Here is a 15,675-nt window from a genome sequence, read left to right on the forward strand (position 1 = left end):
ACGACTTAAAAGCAATTTTTAAAAAACAAAATCAGTGCTGGGCTCTTGGCCCACTAAATCCTAAAGAATACTAAACTCATGAGTGTGTCTCTGTGTGTGTGTCTGAGTGTGTTTTGTTGGGCGTGGGCGGCGTGTGCTTGTGTGTGTGTGAGTGTGGGCATGGCCCAGCAAACTTAATTGATAAACATTAAATAACATTTGGATTCAAATCTCGCATCCCCAGCATAGGATCTAAGCATAAAAGACAAACTACACAGCGGCAAGGCGCTCTTCTTACGATTAACCCGCCCCCCACAGAAAGACCCACATGCCAGTTGCCACATGCCAGTTGCCACATGCCACCTGCCCTTAGAGCAGCAATTAGTGCCTAGTTCGTACATGGATTACACGCCCTCGCCGCAGAGAGACTTGGCCGCGACTGCTGCTGCTGCTGCTGCTGGCCAAACCCGCACCAGACACAGAAGCATCTGCATCTGCATATGCAGATGGAGTAGGAGCCGTAGCTGGAGCTGGAGCTAGAGCAGGAGCAGGAGCAGGAGCATGAGCCTATCACATTGGAACGCGCCGCGCCAGCAGATACTCGGAGAACTGCTGCCCCCCGACACTGGCCTCGATGGTGAAGCCGGCATTGAGGAGGCGCGTCAGCACCTGGACCGAATTCAGCTTACAGTAGCCATTGAGGGGAAAGCGGATGATTTGCCCCCAGTCACCCTGGTTCCAGGACACGCCGCTGCGACTCGACTGTGTCGCCTGGCTGGCCTCCGGGAAGAGTTCATCGAGCAGCGCCCGTTCCGCCGACAGCATTATGCGCTCGCCCAGGTCCGGCGAGATGTGCAGAGCCACGACCTCGTAATTGCAGTCATTCGACGTGCTGGTCCGTGGGCTTGTCTTAATGTGGCGTGCCGGTGGAGTGGGTGGCGCCACCAAATAGTTCCCATTGCGTACACGATCCTTGCGCATGCTCTCCAGCTGCTTAATCATCGCTGCAGGCGCCACGTAAACATCATCCATCCAGAGCAGGAGACGGAGAGCAAGAGGAATGGGGGGGATAAAACGCAAATTAACTCCCTGTAAACTGTGGGAAGAGTGGGACAACGAGGTGGTTGGCTGGTTACTTACGTTCCACTTCGTAGTAGCGTGCCTCCTCCAGCAGCAGCTCCAGATCGGGAAAGTCCTCGGCCACCAGAAGTCTTGAGTTTCTCATAAAGTTCAGAATGTGACGGAACATGCCACCATCGCGATCGATGAAGTAGTGCTGCTTCAGCGAGTCCAGCACAATCGGTATCTGGCCGTTGAACAGCTTCGCCAGCTTCGATTCCGGATACTTGGTGAGCGTCTCCAGGGAGCTGGTGTAGATGGTGCCGCCCACATCGATGTGCACGGGTGCCGTGTAGCGGGAGGCGGCCGCCACGCAGGGTATGCCTGTGATGGGCTTGTGGTTGCCATGCAAATAGGAACTGGCCCCCGCCGAGCCGGCGCCTCCGGCTGCAGCAGCTGCCACAGCGGCAGCGGCCGCCGCCGCCCCCGGCAGCCCCAGCGGCGTCACTGAGGAACTGGCGGGTGGCGTCGGTGTGGGCGAAGAGGAATTTGAGATCGTTGGCGAGACGGTGGGTGAAGCACTGCCAGCGATACGAATTTACGAATTACGAATGAGTTTTGCCCGAGGATAGGGGAATGAATGGTTTGTGTGTGTGTTGCCATCGAGGACTCACCTGATTTTAATGTCGCTTCTGGCGTAAATGCGGCCCGTGGATGACAAGTCGCGTGGCTCCAGGGCCTTGACATCTCTTTCGCGCTCTCGATCCATATCGCATTTTTTCCTGCAATTTCATTAATTAACCAAATAGTTTGATTAGCTTGCAAAACAGATCGAAAGCCACACACACAACCGCAACCACTCTCCATACACACACATAATAAAACTAATCATGAGAACCAATTTGGGACTCCAACAACGTTGAAGGACAGCAAACGTGACAACGAAAATGCAGCAACGCTTGCAGCCACACAGCCATCCACAGGGCTCGTTCCGTTCCCCATAAAGGTTCACACACAGAGAGGGATAGAGAGAGAGAGAGAGAGGGGGGGAGACAGTCTGGCTTGGGTACATATATATTTCATATGGCCCATAGTCTTGGGCCGATTGTGTGGGAATATTTGGTTTTTCATTGCGTTTCCATTGGGGCACACAACGATCCGTCCACCCCGCGGGCGATCGACTCTCCGCAGCTTGGGTCGTGGGCAAGACAAAATCGCCGTACCGCCATCGGTGATGGAGGCGGGGCTGGGGGATGCAGTTAATGTTAACGGCCATCGAATGCATCGCTCTGGCCGTGGATGACTCTGTGCCTGTGCTGCCGCAGCCGCAGCCGCTGCCGTCATTTAGCCGCAAGTGTTGCAAGTCGATTTTCACACGAAAATCACATTGTTCGGAGCATCGTTATGGATGTGGGTGGAAGGTTAGGGGAGCTGCAATGGTGGCCATGTGGGACCCTGCACTAATTATGATGTGTCAGTCGAATGCGTGCCGCTCCCCCCCTGCACGTATACGCAATGGGGAATGCTGCCCCACCAAATACCAAGAGGGCCTTGCAGCTATCTCTATCCGTACTCATTCGTGCAGCTGCCTCCACATCAAATCATCATCATTCGTTTCATCAGGATCAGTTTCAGTTTCAGTTTCCCTTCCCCGACTCTCCCGAGACACAGACACAAATTAATAAAACTCAATCAGGCGGAGCACTCGAACGGGTTTAGCCTTTACCCATACTCGTCGCAGTATGACAAATGTGCCTCATGTTTTTTTGCACATTAACCGGAGTCCGAGACTGACTGACCGATGGACGGACGGAGCGATGCTCTCACCGCAGTTTATTGAAGTTTTCATGCTAATTAAGCGACAGCTGATGGAAAGCAAGAGTTACACTTGATCTGCAATCGAAGGGGAGCTTCTCTTAAGAGCATACCAATTGGGGAGTTCAATTTCGACCCTTTTTCCCATTGATTTGCTCTCCAAAGAGCATCCGATCTTCGCCCTGTTCTATCTACACTTCAGCTGGCATCTCTCCTAAACAAGTTTGCGTTTTTTTCTCTGAATGTTTGAGACCCCGCGGCACTCCGACGGGATCTGGGGCTGTGGCTGTGGCTGTTTCTGTGGCTTGGATTGGGGTTGTGACTGCGGTTGGGGCGGGGGCTGGGTAATTACGATTTGATTAACTTTAACTACATGAACATTCAAATGCGAATGAGCACGGAAGGGGAACGAGAGGTAAGCCATAGAGAGGGCAAACTCCAGAGTGCTAAGGAGAGAGAGAGAGAGGGGTTTATGGCAAATAAAAATAAAAACCAAGAGCAGACCCGCAAAAAATTGCACAAAATAAATGTCTGCAAGGCATTCTCATGGCTGGCACACAGCTACAACAACTGGAGGGGTTTGTGTGTGGCCAGCAGAGGGAAAGGAAGAGACTATCCACAGAAATAAACTGAGGGTTTTTATTAATTTATGGCAATTATAAAGCGTGAGTAATGCGTTCAATCAAACATTGGATATTCGTTTATGGCAAAATGGCTTAATAGGTGCCCCAGTGCCAGTCCCTGGCAGCTGCCCCCTGCCTCTATATCATAAAACATTCCCCCTAGCCACCACTCTCCCTTCAACAATTCTGCTGTCCTGCTGCAGCCACAAAATATGCAATGCCAGTGCCTCCGCCTCTGCTTCTGCCTCTGCCTCTTGCCACACAAACAATTCAATTTCAATTGCTTTGCGGCCCACTTGAGCAGGTGGAACAACAACGACACACACACACACACCACACACACCACACACACACACACTACACACACATGGATATGTGGACATGTGGACACCCAGAGCCTAACGGTATTGTATATAAGACAACCACTGCAGTTTGCATCCTATTCTAGTCCATTATCGCCCGAGGCTGTATCTTTTCTATGCCGTCTAGCAGCAGGATGAGCTCAGCAGAGCAGAGCAGTGCAGAGCCGCATAAGCATAGGCAGTTGCAGCATGCGGCAAGGTAAGCTGGAAGAGAACGAACCGGACTGGGGCTGCAAAGAGGGCGGAGCTGGCAGAGTTATTCGCAGCGCCTTTGGTTACACTTGAGCCGGAGTCTCATTGCTGTCGAGCCGAGTCGACTGTGAGAGATGAGCGCGTGAGGCGTGAGTCCTCTGACATCTCTTCGAAGCTGCAGCTGGAGCTGCCATTAACTCTTGGCATTGCACATGGCCGGGAAATATCTTCATTCGTTGCAGCACTGAGAATTTCCTTCGTCCATTTTCATTTCCACAAGCGGCAGACACAGCAGAAGACACACGGAGGGCAGGAGGTGGCAGTGCCACTCCGACTGAGCTTATTAGTTTGGCATTGTTCGGATTGAGGTGGGTCTCGGTCTCGGTCCAGATTGCTGCTGCTGCTGCTCCTCAGCTCCTCTTTTGCGGCTGCCTCTTTGCTTGGGGGCGAAACATTTTCCAAAAAGGAATTATGGACAAAAGTGGCCGTTGGCACATGCTCAATGCTCAATGCTCAATGTTCGATGGTGAATCCTTATGGTGGGGTGGACATGGTGCTGCCCAGGCAATTCCCCAAACAACACGACTACGACCACGACTTGTGGTCCAGGGTCTGCGTAGTTATCGCCCGAGCAAAGTCCCTCCCAAAACCAGGACAAAAGCGAAAACAAAAGCCAAGAAATGAGCTAAAGTGCACCCCCCCAAACACATACAGACACAGATAAAGGTGGAAACACACAGGAGAGAGAGTGGGGGGGCAGGGTATGAGGTCGCATCAGACGTTGACGACTGCGACTGCGACGCTGACTATGTAACCCTAGAAAATGTCCTGCGGCCAGCCAACCTTCCGCACACAAAGGCCAGACCAGACAGCGTGAGTGTCCTGGTTGCAAGAGAGGGCAAGATAGAGAGAGAGAGAGCAACAGAGAGAGAGAGAGTTAGCCATGTGGCAGCTAAGGCAGAGCGAGAGGAGGCGAAAAAGGGCAAAAGCTGACTAGGCCCCCGGCGATCGTTTGGAATTAGTGCGGAAATCATGGATGGATACGGAACGAAACCAAGCAAGGAAAGCAAGCCAAGCCGAGGTCCTGCTTGTGCTCCAGCTCCTGCTGCTGCTCCTGCTCCTCCCAAGGCGACGTATTACTACAGACAAGTCCCGTCCATGCATGCCCATTCCAATCAATGGCCGCCACTCGCTCTGTGCCGCATTTGGTCGCCTGTGCCGGGGCTCCACTGTAGCCGAGTAAGGTGCTTGGTGTTTGGGATTGAAACTTGGGGTTTTCATCCCTCCGCTCCTCCTTTGCTCTTCCACTGGTCCGTGGGTGTCCTCTAGGGCTTTGCTGGATTTACATGCGAGTCCATGCATGTGTATGGGGAGCCTCCTCATTCATTTATCCTTGCAGCGCCAAGGGCAACGAGCGGAGAAGCAAGCAAGCAGCACAAGCAGCAGCAGCAGCAGGCGGAGCAACAGAAACAACAACAAAAGAGGCAGCAACCGCAGCGGCAAAGCAGGGCAAGGCAGGGAAAGGATTCGCCTGCCAACTCCCGCTCAAACTCTAGCTTTGGCACAGGAAGGGCAGGCAGAACTTTTGCGATTGGTAGGTAAGTCGAGAGTCGTGTCCGTTCCTGGCTTTGGCTTACCATCCCCTCTCTGCCATATGTGTGTGTGTGTGTGTGCTCTGCCTGCATTTAAAGATATCATACCCAAAGTTCTTCTCGGTCTCACAGCCCCAATGCTCCCCAGGCATTGCTCCTCTCCAGAGAAGAACAAAAAAAAATATATATAGAAAAATACAAAAAAAAAGAGAAAACGAAGCAAAACGAAAGTTTTCGAGGCAAAATCTTATCTCAATTTTAAAACGCTTGCGGCACAAGCTGTGCGACTCGGTCGACGCTGGCGTCGGCGTCGGTGGTTGTTGCTGCAGCAGCAGCAGCAGTGGATTCCACCTCGAAAGTTAATATGAAAACATTGAGAACCCTTCTCCGAGGCACAGCTTGTGCGTGTGTATGGTTTATGAGAAGATTTATCTGCAAACTGCAACACTTGCAGCAGCAGCAGCAGCAGCACGAGGCAAGATTATGTTTGCGGGGCGGGGCTAACGCTGTGTAGGGGAACGGGGCAAGGGAGTTCCAATTAGGCAAAGACTTATTCATGGGGCGCATAAGAACCCAAAACTTACGACTCCAGGGAGAACCAAAAATGTAGAGTGAGAGTGGGAGGAAGAGCGCCTGAGATAAGGGAATGTGGAGCGGTTTGTGTATATAACCAAGATAAACATAAAGTTAACACACACACACACACACACATAGAGAGAGCGAGAGAGAGAGCAAAAAAGAAATCGGCAAAATGTCCTTGGGGCATGTTGCAAAGAATCCAATGCCTCAAGTGATGGCTCCCCCAGCACGACTTGCGCTCGTCTCGCAGTTGGCCAAAAAGCAAGAACCCAAAAATCAAAACGCTGATGAGCAGGCAAATGAAAAAGTTGGCCAGAGCCAAAGTAAAACACAAAAAGCCAGAACTAGGAGTCGGAGTCGGGTTGCAGTGCCCCACACACACACACATACACACACACACACACACACACACACAGGCACACAACTTTGGCGTCCTCGTCGGCGTCTTTTGCCCAAAGGGTCCACAAACTGAGGCAGGAGTTGGAGTTGGAGCTGAAGCCGAAGCTGTAACTGGAACTGGAGATGGAGCTGAAGCTTTAGATGGAACTGCGGCATATGGGAAATCAGTCCACGCTCCGCTCTGTGCTCCGTGCTCCGTGCACCGTGCCCTGTGCCCTGCACTGTTGCCTGCCGCAGCTACGAAAATTGTTGGCCAAAGTTGCAGACTGTGTGGGCCATGGCATGGCAAATTGTACAAATATATGCGATATATGTATGAAATATTTGTATATACACACACATACGTGTGTGTGTGTGTGGATATGCATTTGTGTTTGTGTGGAAACGAAGTCTGGGGAAAAGTTGAGTGAGTGAGTGAGTAACTGGAGTCCCGGCATGCTCGTACATACACTGAAGCAGCAGATATTAAAACGCTGCGAGGCTTTCAAAAATAAACTTTGAAAAATTTATTAGAAAATATTAAATAAAAACGACGATTGCGCTGCATATGGCTCACTCAGCAGCAGCATCAGCATCAGCAGAGGAGGAAGAGGGTGAGGTGGAGCGGAGGAGCGAGCGAGCTCCACATATGCAGAGCAAACATTACTCAGGCAACTCGCTCGCTGGCAGACAATTCCCGGCACATGGCACAGGGCAGAGAGTACAACAAAAAAAGGAGCTGTACCAACAGCAGCAGCAGCACGACGACAGGACGACAAGGAAAACAAGAATAAATATATTCAGAGGAGGAGGAGAATATATTCTATCTGGATAGTAGCGTGCGAGTGTTTGTGTTTGGATCTGTATCTCTACCTTGTTTTTATTTCTGCTAAATTCGAAAATTGAATTGTAAGTCAAAAGCGCAAAGGATAACGCAGGGAAAACGTTTGCGAAATTGCCGTAAAGGCAAACATTGCGCATACGCAGCGTTGTGCCACAGCACCAACACCAGGAATGGGGTCGATGCAGCGACAGTGGAGGGTAGCAATAGTGCTATGGAGCCCCAGTGATTGCCAGTGATACTTAATCAAGTGTACATAATAATTACCAGCCAAATTTCCGCTTCACCAGAGCTCAAACAATGAGCGGCGCAGCCATTCGAATCGGAAGTCATTCAGCCATATCCTCACGAGTCCTGCCACTGCAACTGCAACTGGCAGTTGCACAGGCAGCGGGGCAGGAGGCAGGAGGCCTAATTGGTGCAATTTGAGTGTGCATATCGCATATCTCAGCCACTGCCACTGCTACAGCCACAGTTGCAGCCGCGCCAAATGCAGATGCAACACAAAGGCCACTGAAGCAATACGGACTTGCCATTTTCAGTGGCAGCGGCGGCAGGTGCAGCACCCATTCGAGTTCGACTACTCAAGAGGGTACACCAAGGGCATGCACGATTTGTAAATACGAGGGGAAATATGAGAAATAAAATATGAGAAGAAAATAAACGAGACTTATGAGCGGGAACTACAAGTACAGTCTTCAGAATTTTAGCCAACTTACAATCCAAATTTATTAGATAAAGTCTGTGGATTTAGTTTGAAATTTAACAACAAATCAATGGAGTGAATAACAAAGAGTATTTTATGCGGAGAAGCCATACGAAATAGCTACAAGAACACATATTTTTGAAGAGAATTCCATTAGTTATTATAAGCTTGATTGTTGGTCGCCCAGAAGTCATCAAAGAGTCCTATCATCTCCATTAAGAGGTCAATCCATAGTCGTGCCACCACACTGAGTAGTTAGTTGCCTTGCTGCTGAGTGGCAAATTGCAGCGCCATGTTGATGCTGGTAATGATGCCGAATTTCAGCTTAATTAACACACAGAGTGTTAAGAGCTTTTGTGCTCCGGCTACAGCGCAGTCCTTCGACGGGCAGGGAAGGCAGTCATTCAAATCCAGCCACAGCCGCAGTCGCAGCCGCAGCCTTTGACTATTGGCACGTAATGGAAATCACTTTGCAACTGGAGGAGGAGAAGTGGCAGCGGCAGTGGCTGGAACAGTAGCAGCAGCAGTGGCAGGTATAGACTATGTAAACGCGAATCCAAGTAGCTGAAGCCTGAATCCGCAGAATGAAAACAAATTAGCTGCCGAAGCGGCGCAGGCAGTGGAGCAGGCGGCAGAAGCCGAAAGCGACAATGGGGAAAGGCCCTGCCTGCCGCGAATTGTGGCACAGCGAAGCTGGCAAACAGACAGACAAACAAACAAGACTTTGACTGCGGCTCCGCCCACTCGCACACGGCGAAGGGCACTTTTTGTGGCAGGCATGCAAAAAGTAAAGCGAAACGAGCACAAGATGAAACCAAACCCAAAAACCAGTTGCTTCCACACGAGGCACGAGACACAGCCACAGCGACAAACTAAGAGAGAGATAGTGAGCGCGAGAGGGAGAAGGAAGACCAGCGAAGGTCGCTCCTTGCTCCTCCTCCTTGTGCGGGTTTCCCTATTTGAATACAAATCCGCAGAATGCAGCTCTCCCGCTTTGAACTTTGCCTCATGACTTGGCTCCGGCTCAATGGGCAGACGGACAGAGGGACGGAGGGATGGAGGACGACTCTCACGGACCGTCGATTCCCTTGCTAAACAAAAATTGTGTTGTATTTCGGTATGTACTCTGGCCCGAGGGGTCATCTTTTGGCCGCTTAGTTTTCGACCAGCCACAATACAACGAAAGCCGAAGCCAAAGCCAAACCAACCAGCCAACCGGTCACAGCTGCCCCTCCTGCTACATCCCCACCAGCGCCTGGTCCATCCCCTTCTCCGCACCATCTGGCAGAGCACCATCGTATTTTATAGCCTTTAAGGTAGAAAAAATAATGCGACTCGTTCTCGTCTGCACACATAACTCAGCCGCGGGCTAAGGTTGCCCAAAAGCGCCTCCAGGGTATTGGGTATGATTTTTTCGCCTCTCTCCCTCGGAGACCCTCCTCCACTCTGCGCCACTCCTCTCCTCTCCACCTCTCTTCTTACTTTTGTTTATTTCTCCTTTGGTGCGGGCACAGAGAGCACTTGAGGCGCATAATTTTTTTTTTTTAAACAGTCTTCGTTTATGGCGCACATTTTCTGACTTGGCATGTGGGAGAGACGAAAATCAGATGCCTGCGGCACTTTTGGCCAAACCAAACCAAACGAACAACAACGGACAGGGGGACAGGGGACAAGGGGCAAGGGTAAGCGTGAGGGAATCAGGTCTGGTGGCATGCAACTTGGACTGCTGTCGATGCTGTTGTTGTCTCGGCTGTTGTTGTGTTGTGTGTTGTCAAAAATTCGTTTATTACAGAATCTTTTTTAAACTAATTTATTGGCCAGCAGCTTCGAGGCGGCTTGGACTTTGTTGGCCAGTGGCTGAAAGGTTTTCGCTTACCGTTTGGGGCAGGAGGAATCCACCGTCAACGGCGATCGTTGATCCAATGCAACAAACGGAGTCCTGTGCGGGAACGAGAAATCGAAGGAGAAGGGTTAGTGAAATGTAAGAATGCGATGATCAAAGAGCTCTCTGTTATCACATTCAAATGTTGGTAATAAATAATCTCTGATAGTCTCTCAAATTATAAAGATCGTGATCAGCAGCTGATAGAGAATGTTTATAGGGATGGTTATGGTTTATGGAACTCACAAAAAAGTCGGTATATTTAGGAAATGCACTTTAACTCTTTTTTATTACAACGCGCGCGCAGATAATTGATTTATTTTCGCCTCCAATGTGGGATGTGTGGATCGAATCGGGTCTCGTCACTGGCTTCTGGGTAAAACGTTGATTAAATATCAAATAGGCGCGCGCGTAGCGGTTCTATCTATCCGTTTCAATGTTTACTTCCGTTTCCGCTTGTGGCGAACGCGCAACTGTTTCGTTTGAAAGTGTTTGCCGCTAGTGTTGCTGCCTTTGCCACTGTCAAGCCAAGCCAAGTCAAGTTAAGTCGAGAGCTTTACCTTACTTGCATTCACGGATGTTGGCTGTGAAATGTTCACGAGTTTCGGGACGGCAAGTTCGTTGGTTGTTGTGCGATGCGGTTGCGTCTGTCGCTCGGCTCGACCGCGTTGCGTTCGAACTTGAGTTTGAGTTCGAGTTGTGCGCCTCCCCCACCGCTGCCACAACACAGCGGGTGGAGTTCGTTGCTGGCGTCTTCTGTACGTAGACGACCTTGAGGGAGAGCGAGCGCGCGAGAGAGAGAGATAGAGAGAGAACCAGTGGAGGTGTGTATGCTGTATGAATGCTTGTGTGTGTGCGCTGCGTGTGAGTTTAATAGTCTATTTCCGGTTTAAGTGCCTGCCACTGTTCTCGCTGCTGCTGCTGCTGTTGTTGTTGTTGTGGTTGTGGCATGCAACATAAGCCGATGTTGCAATTAACCCGGTAACTGTAAATAGAACAATTGACCTGGCTTGTAAATCGTTGAATGGATTAAATGCATGTGTGTGTGGGTGGAAGTACAAGTTCATAGGGCAGGGACACATCTGTTGGCCATGCATGGATGGCGGAACATTGCAATGCATTGGTAGTGGTACGAATCCCTGTGACACAAGTGTACGATGCCTACCCATTTCCAATAATTGTAAATATCAAAGTCTGATGTCACTCTTTCTATGTATTGTATGTACTTTTGCCTCTGCACATGTATGGGTGCAAATGTATTTGTGTGTGTTCTTGTGCGCTTGTGTTAATGACAAAGCATAGAACGCTGGAGCCGCCGGCCAAACGAAATGAAACTTTGTGCGGCATCAGCTCCAGAGACTTTGAAGCAGAAGAAGAAGCAGGCACCACCAGCAGCACCAGCAGCAATGGCACGAAGAACGGGCCAACAGCCAACGGCGCCCGGGGGCACACAACGAGCGACGACTGCGACTGCGACGACGAGGATGAGGACGGAGGACAGAGACGGTGGCAGCTGAAATATTTTGTTGCCCCGCGGCAATGCAAAGAAAAACTTGTGATAAATATGCCCCAGGCCATGTTTCAAAACACAGCCAAAGAGCCAGCGGGAAAGCGTAGAGACAGAGAGAGCGAGACAGAGAGGGAGAGACAGAGAGACAGAGAGAGCGACAGAGCTATGGGCATTGAGCGGGAGAGGGAGCGTTCTGTGAGGCCTGCAGTTAGGCAGCTGTAATTAAAATGAGTGCAAACTCTTGCCCAACCACCACCCAACGCCAGCACCCATGCACCCACAACGCACACCCACTCGTCTTCCTGCCACTGGCCCACCACTCCTCCGCTCCAGCGCCCAACCCACTCCTGCAGCACTGTCGCATCATTTTTCATTGGCAATTGTTTGGGTTGGATCTCCCCGGGTCACATTCATTTCGTAGTATATGCAATGCTCCGTCATAATATTTCACTATTTGAACACGGCTGCAGCCACTGCCAGCCACTGCTGCCACTGCTGCTGCTGCTGCTGCTGCTCGAGCTCCTCGTGATCCCTCACAGAAATGGCAGCGTGACACGATGCTGGACAGAGTCCCGTTAGTGCATCACTCACGCTGCCATCGCACGTGTCCCCACTGACATTTCAATTTTTCATATTTTATCAGAGCTTCGGCCTACGACGAGTGGAAATTGTTGCAATTTTATCGCTCATTTCACTCATTCAGACTGGCTGGAGGGTTGGGTTGGGTGAACAGTAGTGCCGATGCTAGAGGGGAGAGGGTAGAGCGGGGGCCGTGCTCTTTTATTGTTTCAAGCATGAGCCGCTGGGTGGGGACGAGAATGGAGAAGTCGCCTGGCAGGGGATTCCTTTTTATTTGGATGTCGCTTTGGGTTTTTGCCATTTTAAATATTTTTTTAATCACAAGCTCACGCACACCACTCCCCCACCCACACCCACACATACACACACACAGAGTCACATATGTACATATGTACATACGTCTCATACATATGGCAATACCAATATTTCAAGCCAATTTGCTGCAGTTAGCCGCGAGCGGACTGCCAACAAAATAATTCGACAAAATGTGTGCGGCGCGCTTTATGCTTTATTGTTTGGATCGCCCAAGGGGGTCACAGAGAAAGAGAAAGAGAGAAAGTGTGAGGGGATGAGAACAGAGCAAAAGCTGCAGCATCTGCAGGACTCCATTATAAAACATATATGTACGTACATATGTATGTGTGAATATCTGTACATATGTACATATGAATCAACGAAAGAGTGCAGAAATCAGCGGCGACATTTCTCCGCCCGTTGCCGTTTTGTAATAATTTGTTGATGGCTTTTTAAAGTAGCCCATCACCATCGCCATGCACAGTCCCTACATGCGCCACACAGTTGTTGCATATTTACTCATGACTTGTGCATTTGTGTGTTAATCAATATATACAAATGCATATGTACAGAGAGCATCTGGGAGAGAGTGGGTATCAGCAAACAAACATTTAAATGCCAGCGCATACAATATGCTGACAATATACGCAGATTTTTTGTTGCCCCATTTTACTGCCAGCACCAGAGCATCATCAGCATCATTATTGTGACTTTTTGTTATTACTATTATTAATGTGAATGTGTTGTTTGGCTGTGCACACACAGCACCTCACGCACGCACACGCATGGAGGGAGCTCATCAGAGGGAAAAATTCCGCACTTTAAACAAGTAAAAAGTCACGCAAGGGTCGGCAAGTCGACGAAAGGATGTCCCTTGAACACATCTTAAGGCTTGGAAAATGTGCGCAGGAGCTTAATAAATCTCTCTTAAAATGAGCTACATTTTCCAAATTTTATTCCTTGCTTTGGATGAAACATTTACCCCGATCGTCATGTAATTTTTATCAAAGATGGAGTTTTAAAGCTTTCAAAATGTATCTGTACATATACTCTGTTGTATGGGAATGCATTATACCCTTGTTTACCATTAAGTTGCGGGGTATAAATAGATGTATATATTTTTTATTATTAACGATACTTGGCGAACACCACCAGCAATAACAGCAACACCAATAGCAGCAAAAGCAACAGCAAACCACAACACAAATATATATGCAGCATACACACATATTTCTGTGCATACATATGCATATGTATATGTATATGCATGAGTGTGTATGTAGTGTGTGGATGAAAAGGCTCATAAAATTCACAATGTCTGGCCGCGGGGCTTTTACTTAATGATGCCATTTTTGCCGCTGCGGCCTGAAATTCGCGTTAAATTTTTAACGCACGACCGAACTGCAGCAGCAGCAGGAGCAGCAGCGGGGCATGGGCCACATATCAAGCATCAATTCATCCATCCATCCAACCATACAGCCACCCATTCGTCCATATGTGGCACAACATTTACATTAACATTTGAATGGTAATCATTTTACAGCCATCAGTGCCCCATGATGAAATTTATTTTTACAATATACGAGCTTGTAGCTCGCCTCAAAGCGGTGATGGCGGGGGAAATTTGGGGCACAAGAAGACTGCCAGAATTAAGGATCAAATCACAAACACATATCTGGAGTCATTTCTTTAGAAATGTCCGCGCCACAGTAGGCACTCGATTGTGGAGTAATACTTGAGATACTCATTCAACGTTTCTCTTATCAGCACTTGCAGATGGTTCGCCTCTTTGGCTGCACATAAAAAGTATCTGAAATCGCTTTCCCTTGAGGGAACTCCCATGGCATTATAGTGCCCCCCCTGGTGAAAGCTCTCATGTGAGAGTGGCATCAAATTTAATTGTGGACACTTATAAGTGATGGTGGCCAGGAGTCGATTGCCGACATCCTTTTGTCATTAGCAATGCGTGACACTTGTCATTAACTGCATAATGATTCATTCCTATGCAGTTGGCTAACTTCTTCGACTCTGACTCTGACTCTGACACACACACACACACATGAATAATAACTGTTCAAGTGTGCACTGTATGTGTGTGTGTGTGTGTGTGTGCATAATTTTAATGATTTACAAACTAGCCCGTTGGCGCTTTTAGCTCGAAAACTGACAGTTGATATCCAAAGACAAGCGGAATGAGGGGAATATAGCGCAAAAAGAAGATATAGCCGCGAGTTATGAATGGGAGAGTCGGCCAGAAAGGGAGGGCAAACATACCGAAAGAGCGAGTGAAAGAAAGAGCAGGGACCAGTTCTTTATTTCCAGGTTTCGTAGGATGAAAGGGGTGGAACAGAGGCCAGCGGCCAGAGAGAGATGGCTGCAAGAACGGAAAAGGATTGCTCGAACATGCAACCAAGAATGCCCCAGGCACTGCAGAGGCAGCAGCAGCAACAGCAGAAGCAGCAGAGGGACAAAAAATGTGGAAGTTAAAAATAGGTTGGGGGCTTGCGCTTGGGCTCTGGCTTGGGCTCGGGCTCTCGAGTGGCTGGCGGCCTTTGCAGTTTGCATATAATGAGGGTCTCTCATGGAGCGGCATGTCCAGCCTCTGCAACCTGGTTGTCACCTGGCACCAGCTGCTCGACAACCCATTTTGGGGACAAAAACTGTGATTCTGTGGCAAGATCGTAATTATAGGGTAAGCTTTTTAGTGTTGTTTTTAAATTATATTATGCTGCCTCTGAATTGCAATTTATGCCCGGCCGCAGCTGTGGCAACAGTTGTTGCAATGTACCTGCCCCCCGCCGCCATTCCAGCCACCTAATTTGGCACAACACTTGTGCAAACACGTGACTGCCTGCCATCCCACAGTCCTGACACGCCGCTTCGCTCCGTGCAACAAGTTTCTGGCAGCAACAAAAGCAAACAAAACAAAAAAAATCAACTGTTATTCACCTGTTCCGTTGTCCGTTGTTCCAACAGCAAAACACAAACACCGATCCAGATACAAAGACACAAACACGCGCAGACACAGAGACAGAACCACAAGCTACACTCTCAAACACTCTCGAACAGAACCACTACGATGGAGCGTGGAGCCCAGTGCATGGAGCATGGTGCAAAGACAACGAGCTTCGTGTGTTTTGTGGCGTCTAAAACAGTTTGTTTTGTGGGGTCTGTCGAACATGTTGCATCGAGCTTGCTGCGAACAAGTCTGTGCTGCCTGCCCTCAGGATGTTATCAGCCGCAACATAAACACAACCGCAACAACAACGACGCTGACGACGAAC

The 15,675-nt window shown here is 49.4% G+C and overlaps 1 protein-coding gene across 3 annotated transcripts; it reads right to left on the reverse strand.

The window, feature by feature from the left end:
* Positions 1-306: 306 nt before the first annotated feature.
* On the reverse strand, positions 307-15,452 carry LOC117891444 (BTB/POZ domain-containing protein kctd15). Of its 3 annotated transcripts, none has more exons than XM_034796923.1 (5): positions 15,341-15,452; positions 10,003-10,065; positions 1,713-1,820; positions 1,120-1,619; positions 307-983 (listed from the first exon to the last, which is right to left on the reverse strand). In XM_034796923.1, exons 3-5 carry the CDS (start codon positions 1,805-1,807, stop codon positions 550-552), a joined length of 1,029 nt encoding a protein of 342 aa, XP_034652814.1. In that variant the 5' UTR covers positions 1,808-1,820; positions 10,003-10,065; positions 15,341-15,452; the 3' UTR covers positions 307-549. The 3 variants fall into 3 exon arrangements, with proteins under 3 accessions (XP_034652814.1, XP_034652812.1, XP_034652813.1); XM_034796921.1 differs by lacking the exon at positions 15,341-15,452 and adding an exon at positions 10,569-10,594; XM_034796922.1 differs by lacking the exon at positions 15,341-15,452 and adding an exon at positions 10,255-10,533.
* Between the last annotated feature and the right edge of the window lie 223 nt (positions 15,453-15,675).

Source organism: Drosophila subobscura, chromosome E (genome assembly GCF_008121235.1).
Source record: "Drosophila subobscura isolate 14011-0131.10 chromosome E, UCBerk_Dsub_1.0, whole genome shotgun sequence".
Lineage (NCBI taxonomy): Eukaryota > Metazoa > Arthropoda > Insecta > Diptera > Drosophilidae > Drosophila > Drosophila subobscura.